Source organism: Odontesthes bonariensis, chromosome 24 (assembly GCF_027942865.1).
Source record: "Odontesthes bonariensis isolate fOdoBon6 chromosome 24, fOdoBon6.hap1, whole genome shotgun sequence".
In the NCBI taxonomy this organism is placed as follows: Eukaryota; Metazoa; Chordata; class Actinopteri; order Atheriniformes; family Atherinopsidae; genus Odontesthes; species Odontesthes bonariensis.
In genome coordinates, this window is record NC_134529.1 from 16,375,186 (window position 1) to 16,390,696 (window position 15,511).

Below are 15,511 nucleotides of genomic sequence, written 5' to 3' on the forward strand. Positions count from 1 at the left end.
TTTCATACATTTGATGTCCTTCATACAAATAAATAAATGAGAGATTTAAAAATCTGCTTTTACAGCAGAGATAGAAAAAATATATTATCTCTCCCTGGCTGCACATATTGATCAGCTCAGTCAATGCCCCCTCTCCCCCTCTCGACCTCCATATCCGGCTTTGTCTTTAGACATTCACAAACACTCTCCGAGTCATTCTGGACTGCCCTTCCGCCCACACTGCTGTATGCCAGGCTCCACAAGCTCCTCTCTGCTTAACAGCTGAACAACCCATTAGTTGGGGAAGCATATGGCAGTTGGTAACAGAGCAGAGGATGAAAGGATGTACTTGCTCCCAAAAAAAGAATGTGTAAACCTGAATCCATTACAGATTTTTAAAGTTATTTTCAGTGTAGAGAAACAGCAATTCTTGAAAGATATGAGGCTTACACATTCACAGTCTACAGACTTTTAACGATTTTGGGATTTAATGTTGATGCTGTGTTAAAGGTAGGGTAGGAGATCCTGGATTTTGAGTCCAGCGAAGCTGCATTTTGAAAATACACAGGTCAAAAGTCCCAACCCCTTTCTTCAGACTTCCCCCCCCAGCTGCCACGCCTCTAGAGTACATGAACGTGCAATGCTTGTTCACTAGCACGAAGGTGCACGAGCGCTGTTCTGACAGCATGCATCGATTGGTTTGGCTAACTTTTGCCAACTTTTTCTCATGGCGGATTCACAGGTAAGAAAATACCTTTCAACATCATAATGAACCGTTTAATAATGCTAGGTGCTAGCCAAGCTGGCTCTAGTTTAGCTTCCTGCCAAGCTTCTGGGCACGCATAATTCGTTCACGAAGAAGGGTACGCGCACAGGGGGAGGGAGGGGGAGGGAGGAGCAGATTGCAGTTTGATAGACGCATCAGAATCCAATCATCGTTAACAGTCCGTTCAGTATGATTGGATAGTGTTTTTCCTGGATTGTTCGTTATAGAGGCCACTAAAACTTTTCATATTTGTGTCAAAACTTTTAATTAATTGGTTGCAATGGGGGTGTGAAGAGTATTTCAAGCAATATGTAAATAAATGCTCCAGAAAAAGAACCCCTGCCCCACCTTTAAGCAGTTTTTTTCTGATGTAAGTAAGGTGCTTGATTTCTTTCATTATTCCCCCATTGCATTCAACAGTCCTTATTGAATCCCTGAGCCCAAACTGCTATAATGTTGATCCATTATCATATTACACGACCTGTGCGAGTGAAATTTCCAGGTCACCGTGGTACAACAGCTTGTTGCCTCAATTTTGTTGAATCAAATGTAATTTTACCACTTATCGACACAGAGAAAGGTCTTTTCAGAAGATAGGAAGAAATTAAAAGAAAAGATTGTAATAGTCTGGGCTGGAAAAATATGGTACAAAACCATACCCGCTGAATGCGTTGGTCGGGTCGTGGGGGGGCTGGAGTCTATCTCAGCGGTCATCGGGCAAGAGGCAGGGTACAGGGTACAGGGCTAGATTGTTTAATTTTTGCGGCCAAAACATGGGTCAGTATAGTTTGTCCATTACCAAACTGCAGATGAGGGAATTGTACATATTTTGGAATGAACTTGCCAGATATGCATTTTTCTTCAGTGTTTAGTGTATGCTGATGTGAGCTCTCAGGCAAGGTACTGTATGGTCTCTCATATGGTAATGATGTGATTTCGAGTTAGGGTTTGGAGTTCAGGGTTAGGGTTTATTGAGTTTACTTTTTGTATTTTTACAGTGTCCATACTATGGTCATTATCTACAATAGAGCTCATCTGTGTGAGAAAGTGAAGGCTCTGGAAATAGCATTCATCAAGTGTTCCGTTACTCATCGTTGCTTGGGAGTTTTCAAACAGGGCATATTTTTCCTTGTGTTTTCTGTTAAATGATTTATGGCAAAAAAAAAGTTTTGCAATTGGACCCATATTAAGCAAGAACGCTTTAACTGACAATGATGAAATGGCTTCAGTACAACATGAGTGCTTCTGTTTGTCTCTAAGTGTCCCACAACAACATGGGAAGGGTCAAGACTGATGACTCACAAATAGGAAAGTCTTGCTCTGAATCTTGTGGGAGGTGGGCAGATGTTGGAAGACAACAGTGTACACACTGATAGCAGTGCTTTCTTTTCTAAAAACAAGCTGTGGCAATAAAATATTGTGCCCTACTTTGTGCAGTTTTCATGTACCGCATTTGGAGGGCCAGAAACTGTGGAAGGATGTTCTTGTGCTTTTTTTTGTGTATACTCGTGCTTAAATGAATTGGGACGGCCATCAAATTCAAACACCTTTGAACAAATATGTGAAATTTTGCCATATCCTTAGCCCTGATATGGGGAAATGAATGTTCTCTGTCTGATGCAATTAGAGAAATAACATGGTCAGTGAAAGATAAATTACGCCTGTGACCGAGTGAAACACAAACAAAAAGGTCCGTCTCTGTGAGTATCTTGTCCATAATCTAGTCAGACACACATCATTGAATTAAGCCTGTCAGTTGCAAAAAGAGGCACTATAAATGCTCTGTATTATCATCGTGTAAAAAAGCATCTTCGAAGGAGGTGAAATATTCAGATCATTTATCTTATTTATCTTATCTCAGTTAGGCAGTTAGATGCATGATTTTTGATTGTTTATATTCAACACCTGCAACAATCAAAAATAACACTGACTCAAAAACAATTATGAAAACGTAGTTTCAGGTTAAAAGTCAGGCTGAAAATTGGTTACACATATAGCAGAGACTGAAATAGTTAAGGATTAAAAAAATGTGTTTTCTTGAGAGTAAACTTTGTTTTTGTGAAAAAAAGACTAAACATATTTTCTAATTTACATAACAGCAAAAACTGGGATTCAGCTATCGTTTGCACACTGTCATCAAGGTCCCTGTTCTTGCTTTTTTTATTTGTGGGGTTATATGAATCCTGCAGTACTTCCACTAAGTCTCTTTTTACACATCATCACTTTAACCTTTCACATTTCAATTTCACTTCTTCCTCGTCTGCTTGACCTTCCTTCTTCCTTCATTCGCTATGTTCAATACCATGACTTTTACTCTCTTTTCAATGCTGCCCTACTCCCACAGTGTGTGTCAGAGGGGTTTCGTTTGTATGCATGAGCGCGCTTCTGTTCACTACAAATATAGACAGACAGCCACTCAGTAGCGGTTGCAAGGCGCAGGGTTGTGGGTCAAAGACAAGGAAAACAGGGTTGATAAAAAAAAAGAGAAGTTTAAGAAACAAACATGGCTGTGGAGGGTGAATATTTCCCTGGATTAGGCGCGTTGACAAGCTCAAAGGCCTGTGAGGGATTTCATGGAAAGCAAACACAATTTCTTCCTTCCCATTCCTCCTTTTATGTTTCCTGCTTTCTCGCCCCGCAGACTCCACAGAGGACTCGCAGACACAAGTTAAATGCTTTGTTTCAAAGAAACAGCCTCTCTTCAGTAGGCAGGAGGGCCCATAAGATCCCTTCTCGTTCAGCTTCCCCCTGAGGGGACACAATTTCTTCTTCTCTCCTCCCTCCTCTATCTCACCTTCTGGATAGATTGCGGAGATGGCTCAGACCGCCTGCACCCCGAGCTTTGTCTGACAGATAAAAAGAAGGATGCAGACAATTGACAGGTGGCGACACCGTGTTTACCAAGCCTCGGCAGCAGGAGAGGTACTCCAACAAAAACTCCTCACAGACTTCCATGAGGTCTTGCAATCCCAAGTACACACAGTCTAAAGCCCCGTTTCTTTTCTTGAGGACTAAAATTTTAGTTCATGGAAAAAGCTCTAATCAGCAGGTGGAACAAAAACACAGTCATTTTCATAATTAATCCTAACGGATCCTGCCATTGTGTAAGTTAGCCATAGTGACTAAGTATCATCAGTAATGCAACAATTCAGTCACACAGATGTGCCTGTTTTCCTCTGTGTGTGTGTGCATATGCGTTCTCAGCACAAATCTGTGCGAGAGAGAGATGTGTGCACTGAGAGGTCTGGCTTGAATAGTAAAAAGTAAAAGTCATTGAAAGTAAACTTATACATTATTTCAGGTAATTACGAGCAATAGCGCAAGCTGAAAGGGAGCATAACGACATAAAAACAGGAGCCCTTTAATCCTCGACAGCTTTGTTAGCATCAGCTCTTTAGCAGAATGATATTTATGCATGAGATGGCTTTCAATTTCAAAGAAGATTCAAAGTGTAAGAGCTCACAATGAGAGAGAGCTATTTTGAGTCAAATTATACACAGAAATATAACTATTTATAATAAGAAGCAATAAATGCACCAGCTAAGTTTTCCTAACAATTACCACATACTAATTCAAAGAAAGGGCAAGCTGGTGTGGTGTTTGTCACTGTTGCCTCACACCAAAAAAAAAAAAATTCAGTTAGGGTCTCAGTTGGGGCCTTTTAATGTGATTTCTTTTTGTGTGTATGTTTGTCTCTGTGTTGTTCCTGTGATGGAGTGGTGATCTGTTCAGCTTGCATGCTGCGTCTCCCCGATGGTATCTCTAGTCAGTTTGCATTAGTTAAGCTGATTGTAGCTGAAGTGGAGCGAAGGTAAAACTATGAAACGTTGTTCATACAGACACAAAAGAAAAAACCATCAAAATCCAATTAAACAAACGAGAGAATGAGAAATTTTTTATTTTCAACTGTGCATTTATTTACTTACTTATTAGAAAAATATCTAATATTGCATACCTATGAGTGGAAGAACAATAAAAACCTTCAGAAGGAACGGTTAATTTAAAGGTGAAATCAGAGTCTGGTGTTTTTAATGAACGGGACGAAAATCTGATGAGGAAAATGGAACTTTTTGGTTTAAAGAAAATAAGCCTGAGCAAATTTCTGCTTCTTTCTTGGTTATTTTTCAGAACTTCATTGATTTATTTGAATACTTATTATGAAAACAAAAGCCAGCTATTGCATAAAGTGTTTTAAGTCTGTTTAACTACTATAAACGACACCTCTGTACTTGAGTTAGTCGTAAAGCCAAAGGTCTGCTTCTGCCAGTGTTGATCTGATCAAGCTGATTACTGGAAGATTTAACAGTTCAGATGGATTACAACAAGTCTTTATGTAATCTTGTTAGTTGAGCTCAAAGGGTTGATTTCATTCAGGCCAGGACAAAAAAAAACAGCCTCCTGCTGTACTGTGGCTCAAGGGTATGAGCAATCTATGGTCAATTACTGTCTGAGACCAATTAGAATCAATGAGAAGGTTGATGACACATATGAGGGAATGAGCATCTGTGTATTTTTCTCAAGAGTACACAGGACAGTCATCTTTATACTCTTGATGTATAAAAGAGGTGTAGGACCATGAAAGCTGGAGTTGAACACTGTGAAACTAAAGCATTAATCTTTACAGCATTATCTTTTTACATGGTACAAATATATTTGCAATACAACCAGAGCTGAGAAATGTTTCTGATAGTTTTGTGCCTGGCTGTATTTTCACATGACCTGTTACTGACACATGGATTGTCTCATTTTCCTCCATCTCCTCCACTGGTCAGAGATTCATTACTCTCTAGTTTGATATATAGGCCACAGGCCCACACCTGCCCCATCTCTTATGAATGGGCTTGAAATACAGCAGCACTGCTGTCAGGGTAAATACCTCCGAGTTACGTCCCTTTATTCAATTTCTTGCTTGTCAGGGATACAAGAAGCAGCTGTTTTAAATGTTTCCTGCCAAAGTGAATTACTGCTGAATGTATTTTACAGCATGATTCAACACCTATTCTTATTTTGGCTGTCCTAAAAGTATTTTCCATATGATAGACAGGTTAGGCCAGCAAATACAGCAGCGCACTCATGCAACAAAATGAAAAGGGGATCTAAAGACAAATGTATTGAATAGAAATTTGACCAGGATGGGAATTTAAGTAATAGAACTTTGATTATTTTCTTCAGAGGCCGCAGGGAAAGCAAATCAGTCAGAGGAGCCGTGCAAAAGAAGCATTGTGAAGCTTATTCATTAAAATAAAGTATTGAGTACAGGAAGAGAAAGTTAACAAGCAAATGTGGAAACATGATCAGCTTATTACGACCAGAACATTTTAATTTAGCCTACAAGCCACACTTTCATGCAGTCAGGCTTCAAACATCTGGATGATTAAGCTCGAAGCAGACATCAGCGGAGTGTTTTTAAAGCCCCTCACAACTTGGTTTTCATATCTTAAAGTCCTTGAAATCTCTTTTTCTTCAATCAGCTTAGGTCTAACATTAACAGGGATTTTAAAGATTTTCTGTTGTTGTGCTGTCTTGTGCTCCTATGTATATGAGTGGGTGGGGCTACCATGACTCAGTATTTGTTGCATGTTAAATCCCCCTTTTTTTCCCTCTTTCTCACAGTAGAATACTTGAGCTTCCTTTGTTTAGAATTACGTACTGCCAGTCTTTACAGTAGAGAGATGTTTTCACATTCATTGATTAACGTGCCAAATTTCTCTAAGCTAAGTAGGCTCTCAACCATTACTTGTTATGGAGAACAAACACTGAGAAACCATGTCTGCCATCTTGTGTCCAGCAATAAGACTTGTGTAATGAAATCTGAAAATACATAATGGATGCAATTAAATAGTCTTATTTTGCTTAGGAACCCTCTTAACAGAGCAAAATAACCCAAAGGTTTCTACCATTATAAACACTGTTTGAATTGTCAGAATGCTAAAGAAAGGAGCTCAAATGCTTTCATTAAGATCTCCTTTAGCATTGGATACACTGGACCATCCTTTATAGAGGAAAAGAGATGAATTCATTCCACAATTCTTTATGGCCGCAGCTTTCATAGCGACACTATTATTTTCATCCCGTTGTACCAAACTGTGATTTGTGTGGCTAAATATGAGGACAGGAGCGTGAGTATGAGCAGCGTATGACAGCAAATCAGTTGTTTTTTTTACATTTCTACCCTTCTTTAATTATAAACCTTGATAATTATTATTTTATATTACCTCTAATAAGATATTTATGATATATATATTTATGTTTTCCTCCACTTTCCCCGTGATGTTTAGGAAATAATGGTAGGAGGTAATTTTCATTTTTTCTTATTTTGACCCAATGAAGGAAACGGATTATACAACATTGCCAGCGTTTGGATGTGGTTTGTGCATGTTGTATTGAAGTTTTCAGTTTTTTTTCTTCAATCACAGTATCTATTAACAACAAAAAAAGCTGTTAGATTCCTGATTGGTCCTTTTCCAACAATGCCCCAACCTGGTGTTTATTGACCCTAAACCTTAGCTTCTATAGGTCATACATAACATGACGAGAAATACTCCAACACTGAGCTAATCCTGAGGGATGAACAAGGTGTTTTTATGATGGGAGCTGCGGTCTCCTCAGTAACTCAATAAAACAATATTTCTTAGACAAGAAATCTTTCTTCTTACCAGTCACCATCTGAGCCCTGCCGTTTGGTTCTTTTTTTGCACGTGAACAAAACTAGCTGCTCCGAGGACATGCAGATAACTTGAAAGTCAGTTTGAACATGGCAAAGATTTTGCCGTGCATTATAGAGCAGGTTCATTGATCAGCTGTGCCTCACTAAAATCTAAGTTTTCACGAGTGGAAAATATGGGATCTCTAGTAATCGACTCAATAAAACAATGCAGCTTGCTTCAATACAAGCAGAGGTGAATACCTAAAGTGGTTGGATCTGTCCTTTATTTATTTAGCACTTTGTTATTTTTAGTAAAGCTTTTCATAAGAAAAATTGAGAGGCCAAACTGATGCTACCTGACTGCACCAGACTCTACGTCAAGCCGATATTCGGTCTGATTAATCATACACATTTATATGGATCAGTTTCTATCTTTAATGAGCCTTTGAATTCCTTTTGTTTTCTGGTTGACAGCATACATGTAGAAAGGAGGGTAGATTATATATAGAGGGTGGACAGAGAGATTCATCCACACTGCTTTCAAATAACCAAGCAGTGTACTGAGATAATGATGCAAATTACATTAATTAATCGAGGCCATGCTTCCATTAGATTCTTTTTGGGTGTTGATAGGAGGAAAATTGCAGGAGGAGTGAGAGGATGTCAAGACAAAGCAAGAGATAAGGGTGAAAGACAGGCGAGCCCAGAGATGAAACCGAAGGAGAGGTTGCCGCAGTAACGCAGATCATCTTACCGTTTTGTTATACATTGATATATCTTTTTGTTTTTGAACATGGAGAGTAAGAACTTTTATGCTTAATATGGTTATCACTGTTCATAAAGTATGAGAAAATATGCATTTTTTTTTTTTTTTTTTTTAATTAAAAAAAACTTACATGCCTGTCCTACATCTTTACCCCCACCAGTTGTTTCAGTTTCAGCAACAGTGGCAGGAAAAGTGGACTTCGCTAAAACCTTAAAGAGAAAGAATCATAGAAAAACGCCTCTAACACTTTAACAGGATAACTGAGACATGTGTATGTAATTTTTTGAATATGCCTTGATATTAAGTGCTCAGAAAAACATTTTGCCAATTAGCAATTGAAAAAAATAAAAAATTAAACCGCAAATGCTTTTGACGACAGCAGATTCATTAGCCAACAGCAGCTGGTTGCTTCAAATCCTCCATATTGTAGAGTCGTTGGGGCTCGCCACTGAAAACCGTTCACTAAACTGCTTTAAAATGAACACAACAAAAAGTGCATTTGAGCGTTAGCATAAATACATAATCGCTTTGTGGGTCACAGGGTCGTAATTATTCCTGGAACAATGTGAAAATGCTGTAATTAGAATGTAAATTTTTTCAAATGCATTCATCATGAAATGGATAAAATCTTTACAAAACCCATTCACTTAAAAGTGTGGTGGGAGAAAGGTTAACACGCTCAATTTTGAAACATTTTTCCCCTGACAAAGAACAGACATCCAAGAGATCGTGCAGATGGGAAATGCTCACAGAATGTGTGATGTCCATCTAAAGGGTATGAAGATTGAAGCGGAAAACAAAAACAAAAAGAAAATACAATGACTCATTCTTAACAGGTTTTTCTTTATTTCAGATCTGAAAGTTGAGACTGAATAAAATCCACAATTTGTTCTGGTATTGATTTAGATGAGGGGGAAAAAAAAAAATAAAAAAAATCAAGCTGACAGCATCGAGCTGCACATATACATGTTTATTTCTAAAACACACACACACACACACACACACAGCGTGGTGCAGCTGCGGGGCTAATTTGTTTAGAAGGAATTAATTAGATATTATTAGGGGGAAAACAATGAAGCAGAGGCAGGGTGTTTAATGATGGGACGTTAAAGAGGCAAACCTGTCATGGAACAATAGGCTAATATCCACCCACTGCTTCCCAGCTATTGCTCAATTACTTTATCACACAATAGAACACAGCACACATGCAAATAAATGTAAGCAGCCCGTGCAGTTTCTGATTAGCCCTCAGTCTGAACATTCACTTGTGAATGAGTGACAGCTGAGCTTGTGCATTTATATATGCGTTTGTGTAATTGAGCAGATTTTTCAGTATTAAAGGCCTGGCCTCTAATAGCTTCAAGGCAGACACTGCAGTTTGCTGTTGATGAACCCCAAACCTGATTGCAGAGCTAAATGCAGAAGTATGCTCTGCTGTTACCTCTTCTCTAGCCGCACAATAACTTCCTCAGATCTCAATCCTCTTTCAAGATCACCTCATTCTCCCTCTTTATGTCTACTTTATTGCTGTGGTCCAGACTGCCTCCCCATCAAACTCTATCGCTCACACCTTTTTTCCCTCTTCCTCCCGTCTCCCGTCACAGCCACTTCCTGAGAACAGCCAAAGCAGAATTGAAGGTGAACTGGGCCTGATGAGTTCCGCGGTGAGCCAGCAGCAGGGAACCTGCCGCGGGCCCGTGGCCCGCCGCCATCAACTCTGCAGCGGCTTTCTCCACATCCCATCCTCCCTCCTGCTGGTGGGACAGCATGTGGGAGCTGAGCAGGGGGTACAGGGCCGAGGAGATGCAGCCTACCAAGAGGCCTGCATCCAGGAGCAATGAAAGCAGCTCCGTGTCGCAGGAGGAGGCCGTCTCCTGGAGGGAAAAAAGACAAAAGGGAGAAAGTGTAAACACACATGCGGTAGTAAGAACCAGGGGAAACCAACTTTTCTTTTTAAGTTTGATCACCTTTTGCATCTCTGAAAAGAACATGTGCCAAGAAAAAGAGCCAGAAATCTGGCAACCAGTCTCTGTTGGCTATTATTCAGTAGACCTATTCAACACATACTGGCTGTTGAAATACTGAAAGCGGCTGGCAACGCAGCTACTGTATAAAAGGAAACGTAATTTCCTGCATTAGCAGCAGTATTTCAGAGCTGTGAATGATTACAATGTCACGTTTTTGAGTTTCACAACACAACCTGTGGCCCAACACTCCCACGAGCAGGAGCCTGCAGACACACACACACACACACACACACACACACACACAAACAAACCCTTCTCCTCTGCAGTTACTTATCTTTTTGAGAGGTACATTCTCAGTCACCAAAACATCTCTGAGCACACACTCCCGGATCCATAAACAGACCTTTACATAATATTTTAATCCCATCACCTGCCTCTTTAAATCAATGAATTACATGCAAATTCAACCAGCTAAAAGCCACTGGTGCTGCTGTGAGTGGTTTACAGGCCATGCAGAAGCAAGGCTGAGTACTGGGGTTCGGAGTCCGTCTCCCTGCGTCTCACTGTGACTCAGCCCATCTCCTCTGTGACCTCTCACCTGTTTGCCTTCTCTATTATTAAAGCTTGCACTTGCGCAACTATAAACGCACACAGACAACAGCCAGTCCTTGTCGAGGTATTCCTGTAGCTGGGGCAGATCAATTATAAATGTGGAGCCAATGTCTTCTCCTGTTGTAGAGACGATGAGCGGAGCCAGATGAGTTTCTCCCTCTCACCTCTGAAACTTCTCATCTCCAAGTGAGACTTAGTCCCCTTTCCCCCCCTCTTTGAAAGACAGTTCATCCTTTAAAATAGCCTTCAAAAAGAATGCGACGGTGGGACCTAAATAAGGGTTCAGTGACATTCAGCTCTTATCTTTGACAATGACGCTGTCCCCTGGTGGAATTACTCATCATTTTTGTTGCAAAGTGAGAACAGCAGCAAAAGCACATTAGTATTCTGCTGTATGCATTTTCCTTCCAAGTAGACCACAAGTGAATGGGTCATTTGGAGCCAATGGAAGACAGAGCTGATAGATAACACTTATGGAGATATAGTGTGTCATGCATGACTAGTAATTTAATTTCAAGGCCCTCCATTGAGAGGCAGGACCAGATGAATCATGACAAGCTGGGGGAACAGAAATGGACAAGGAGGTTATTTGGGCATAATGAGAAATTAAAGGAAGGAAATCCATGATGAGGAAAGATGGAGGGCGCACGCCAGAGAGGAGAAAGGCAGACATGCGCTCAAAAGCATCAGATACATACATTTTAAAGTGCACCGACTGCTTCCAGGGGCTGAATACACAACAGCCCCAAAGTGAAGCACTTCAAAACACCTTCACACTTCTGCTTCAAACTTTTCATTTCGCAGCCTCAACAGAGGCCCAGAACAAATGTTCAACATGGCATATCTGGAGCTGTGTTGCACGCTGACCTATTTCTGAGCTCAGTATCTTGATAGCCGATTTTAAAAATGTACAGATAAAGGAGAAACTAATGTATATATTCCTCAGAAGTTTGGGAGGAAAAAAAGGTGATCCAAAGGTTCATGTGTGGTTTTCAAACATGCAATAAGGAGCCACTCTGTTGTTGATCAAGTTGGCAATTAATAGCACCTCATTGAGCACAAAGCTTTTCAAAACCTCGGAACATTTTGAATACAGTCATGAAAGAAAAAAAACACACCAGTCTATGGCCCTAACCAGGTCATAAAATTAGCAAAACACAGTCTGAGACGAACAATGACAAACAACATATTACACTGCGCAGTTATTCATTTAACAAAAAGTAAGTCCAGCTTTACAGCTTCAATGGGAATTATGAGGGTAATTAATTCATTCATTATGTTTTTGATGGAATCAGAGTGGGCAAGAAATACACGGTTAGGTGATGAAATGGCTAATACACATAGCAAACATTGGACCAAATATGTCATACAAGACCTGTTTCATGAAAGTGCGATATGGTACGCTGGTGATATGAAGAGATGAAGCACCGATGAACAGAAGGATCAACCGTACTTGTGGGTATCAGCCACAAAGTTCAATGAAGTGGTGCATCACATGACACCTCATATCCAACAAAGAAAAACACCAAGAGCTCATCTGGGTGTACAGCAGCAGGTTGGCTGTAAAATTTCCCTCAGCAACCACAGGGTAAATCTAAAACAAACATCCATTTTGTTTACCCGAAGCCTGCATAGCATGTGCAGTCATACCGACATCCGCAGACTCTCGGGGGACTTGGGTTGATGACAAAACTGGCATCCGGCTGACCTGTAACCCTCATGGATACACAGGAAGAATGAATTGGCCCCGCGTGGCCTTGTGCTGCCCAACGAGTTTCTCAATATGACAGCTCTAATATCTGATTTGATCGAACCTGAAAGCCTGTTAATCACTGAAATCACCTGCTGCAGTGTTTTGCTGTCATGAGAGCTTGCATCTACAGCAAACACATATAATTGCCAGTGATCTGAAACTATCGGGTGTTGTTCATAAATATGACAGAAAATATCTATGGAGGGGACTAAAAAAGGAGGAGAGATTCAGGATCCAGTGCTGTGGATGTTTCAGACATTACACCTGCAGAGGAGACCAGCTTAGAGTTACAATATATCACAAGCAGACCGTTCTGGCTGTATGGTACACACACATATTCAGAGTGCAAATAGGTCTCCTTATTGCTGTGCAAAAATATGTGCACATATTGTAAACACAGGCACTGAAACAGATGCACATAAATTCCGTGTTTCCTGCAAACCCTGGTTCATTATGGAAAAAAAGATCTGACCAGACCAGCAGTACGAAACTCAAGCACACCCTTGGTCCTTCAAGATTACGACACACACAGACACGTACACACACCTCCCAGGCTATTACAGTTTGACGGTGTCATGGGAAACAGGAGATTTGAGTCTTAGAGTCAGTCAGATTGACAGTTGAGCTGAAAATAGATGTGGAAAAGTGGCTGAGAGATGGAGGGATGGAGGGGAATCTTGATATCACAGCAGCGCAGATAACGTCGTGTCCTTTTTACAGCATGAACAGCTCTGTCACATTTTCACATTTCAGGCCCTGCAGTTCATCCAATGTTCAGACCAACAGCACGTGTGCAGTGTAAGACAGCAGAGTGTAATGACTAGGTTCAGAAATTTTACAATATTGCACCAAATTCTGTCTCCAGCTCACGGTTGCATTAATAGACAATCCTATGGAAGCCCTGGAGTGAAAATCGCAACACTATTAGACAAAAAGTACAACATCTCACCTCACAGTCATTTGGAGCTAGAATAGAGACAAAAGTTTTGCAATTTTTAATCAATATATTTACATTTGTAATAAGTACAAGTGTAAATCAAATATACACGTCTGTAATTATAAAACAAATGTACAAGTTACGAGTTTTAAGTTACAAAAGAAAATTCTTAAGCCACAAGTTAATAATACAAGTACAAAACTTTTGTCGCACTTTTACGCGCCTTCGGTGAGTAACCAGTGCCGATGCTCAGTTTAACGCACCAATTAGATTTATCTCATTGCTAACCAATCACAGAGAGAGAGAGGCAGGTTGAGGAAGGCTTCTGCTTCTCATTTAAGAACCCTTATCGGCATTAATATATGCAAGATCAATATTTTTCATCCCCAGTGGTTCAACTTGGTCGGGGGGATGATAGCTACAGTACCTTTGTGTCCGCAGCCAAATTTTATGCGTTGGCAGAGGCCTTCCTAAGTTTTGCACTTAGAGACATGAATCTCTAACTTGCATTACCACACATGCAAATATAGGAATTCAAGTTACAAAACTTAAGTCTATTCTAGCTCCATACTGTCAAAGATAAGACGGGACAGGAGGATCAAGATGTCTCCTTCATGGGACAAAGCTCGTCCCCACCAAACATTTCACTGTAAAGAACACTATAGAATTTCAAATACTATGATGTGAATTGAAAGAATTTCTGCTACTTTTAGCAGCAAAACAAAAGCAAATGGTGTGGTCCATTGTCTGCTTTGCATCAACCTTTCAGTGTGTGCCTCAGTAGATCTGTTAGAGGCACACGCGGCATCATTTAATAGACTAAATATGTTTATAGTTTTTACTAGACTGCATTTTGTGTCCTCCACTGCATTTCATACCGTACAAGCAACCTCGTCCAGTTCGTGCAAATCTATGTAGACATGAGTTCTATTCACTATTACACTGATAACCTTTAAATTGAAAAGCCTTTCTCCAACATTTTAAAATGATTTTAAAGTGGTTTGCAATGATACAGACTTCTCACCTTAGTATACAGATTGGGGAAAAAAAGGGAAAACTGCTCATCAGCGTCTGTCCACACATCAAAATAGCCGTCTATGAGCATGGATACAGACATTTATTGGACATTTTATTTTGTTTGGTAACGCAACACAAAAACCTAAATGTATAAAATGAGCATCTGTGGTTTTAGCACAGTCAGAGTGGCAATTACCCCAACTTCCAGTCCATTTACACTGAGGCTTAAATGCGCCATAAACTGAAATGACAACTGTCATCGCATTTCCCTTGACCTTCCTAAACAACAACCAGTTTTCTTGTTCAGTGTGAACTACGATTAACATGCACAACAACAGGCTGGAACACGGTTCTATATTTTCCGATAACGCATAAAAGCAACTGAACTTTACATTGCACAGAAGGACATTTAGCATTTGTATCTGTTACCCCAAATGGGGAAATTATGTCATCTATATTGTGGTCCTTATCCATCTTCATTATAGGTCAGGTTCAACTGAAGAACAGCTGTGATGTAGCTTCTGGGAATTAAGTGTCTTATTCAAACACTCTTAAGCAGCGTCAATATTTGCTACAAAATCTAAACATTGACTGTAGCTGTGAAAGACAATAAGCACATCCTCAAACTTCACGAAATCTAATAATCTGATGCCTGTAAATGCATCTTTACTGCTTGCCTCCTATTTATCCCCTTAACACTATCTGTTCAGGTCTTGGCTTTGCAAACAGATCAGTAGAAGTCATATCCGAATGTTGAGCGAATACTACTTTCTATATCAAAGGTCAACAGCCTAAAGAACAGAAAACCCGTCCTGGGATGTGTGCATTCTGTGTGCAGGTGTGTCAGGTTCAAAGTCCCTCTAAATCCCATTAATAGATTCAAACACCACACAGTCCGTCTCTTCAGAGAATTCAAAAACAAGAGGCATCTTCTGTCTCATTCGAGTGTGTTCAGACTCCCAGCCGATGTGCACCGTGAGTGAACAAACGCTCAGCGTGACAAGAAAACTGACGCATCAAACTGTAGCCCTACGACGTCCAACCCCCACCTGCTCTTGTTTATACCTT

The 15,511-nt window shown here is 40.2% G+C and overlaps 1 protein-coding gene across 3 annotated transcripts in view; it reads right to left on the reverse strand.

Annotated features, from left to right (window-relative positions):
* Positions 1–8,990: 8,990 nt before the first annotated feature.
* The window catches only part of nbas (NBAS subunit of NRZ tethering complex), a 190,374-nt gene continuing 183,853 nt past the window's right edge, over positions 8,991–15,511 (reverse strand). For all 3 annotated transcript variants that reach the window (XM_075458548.1, XM_075458549.1, XM_075458547.1), the window contains exon 53: positions 8,991–10,031. In XM_075458548.1, the coding sequence (XP_075314663.1) occupies positions 9,756–10,031 (276 nt within the window). In that variant the 3' untranslated portion in view covers positions 8,991–9,755. The remainder of the gene's footprint in view (positions 10,032–15,511) is intronic.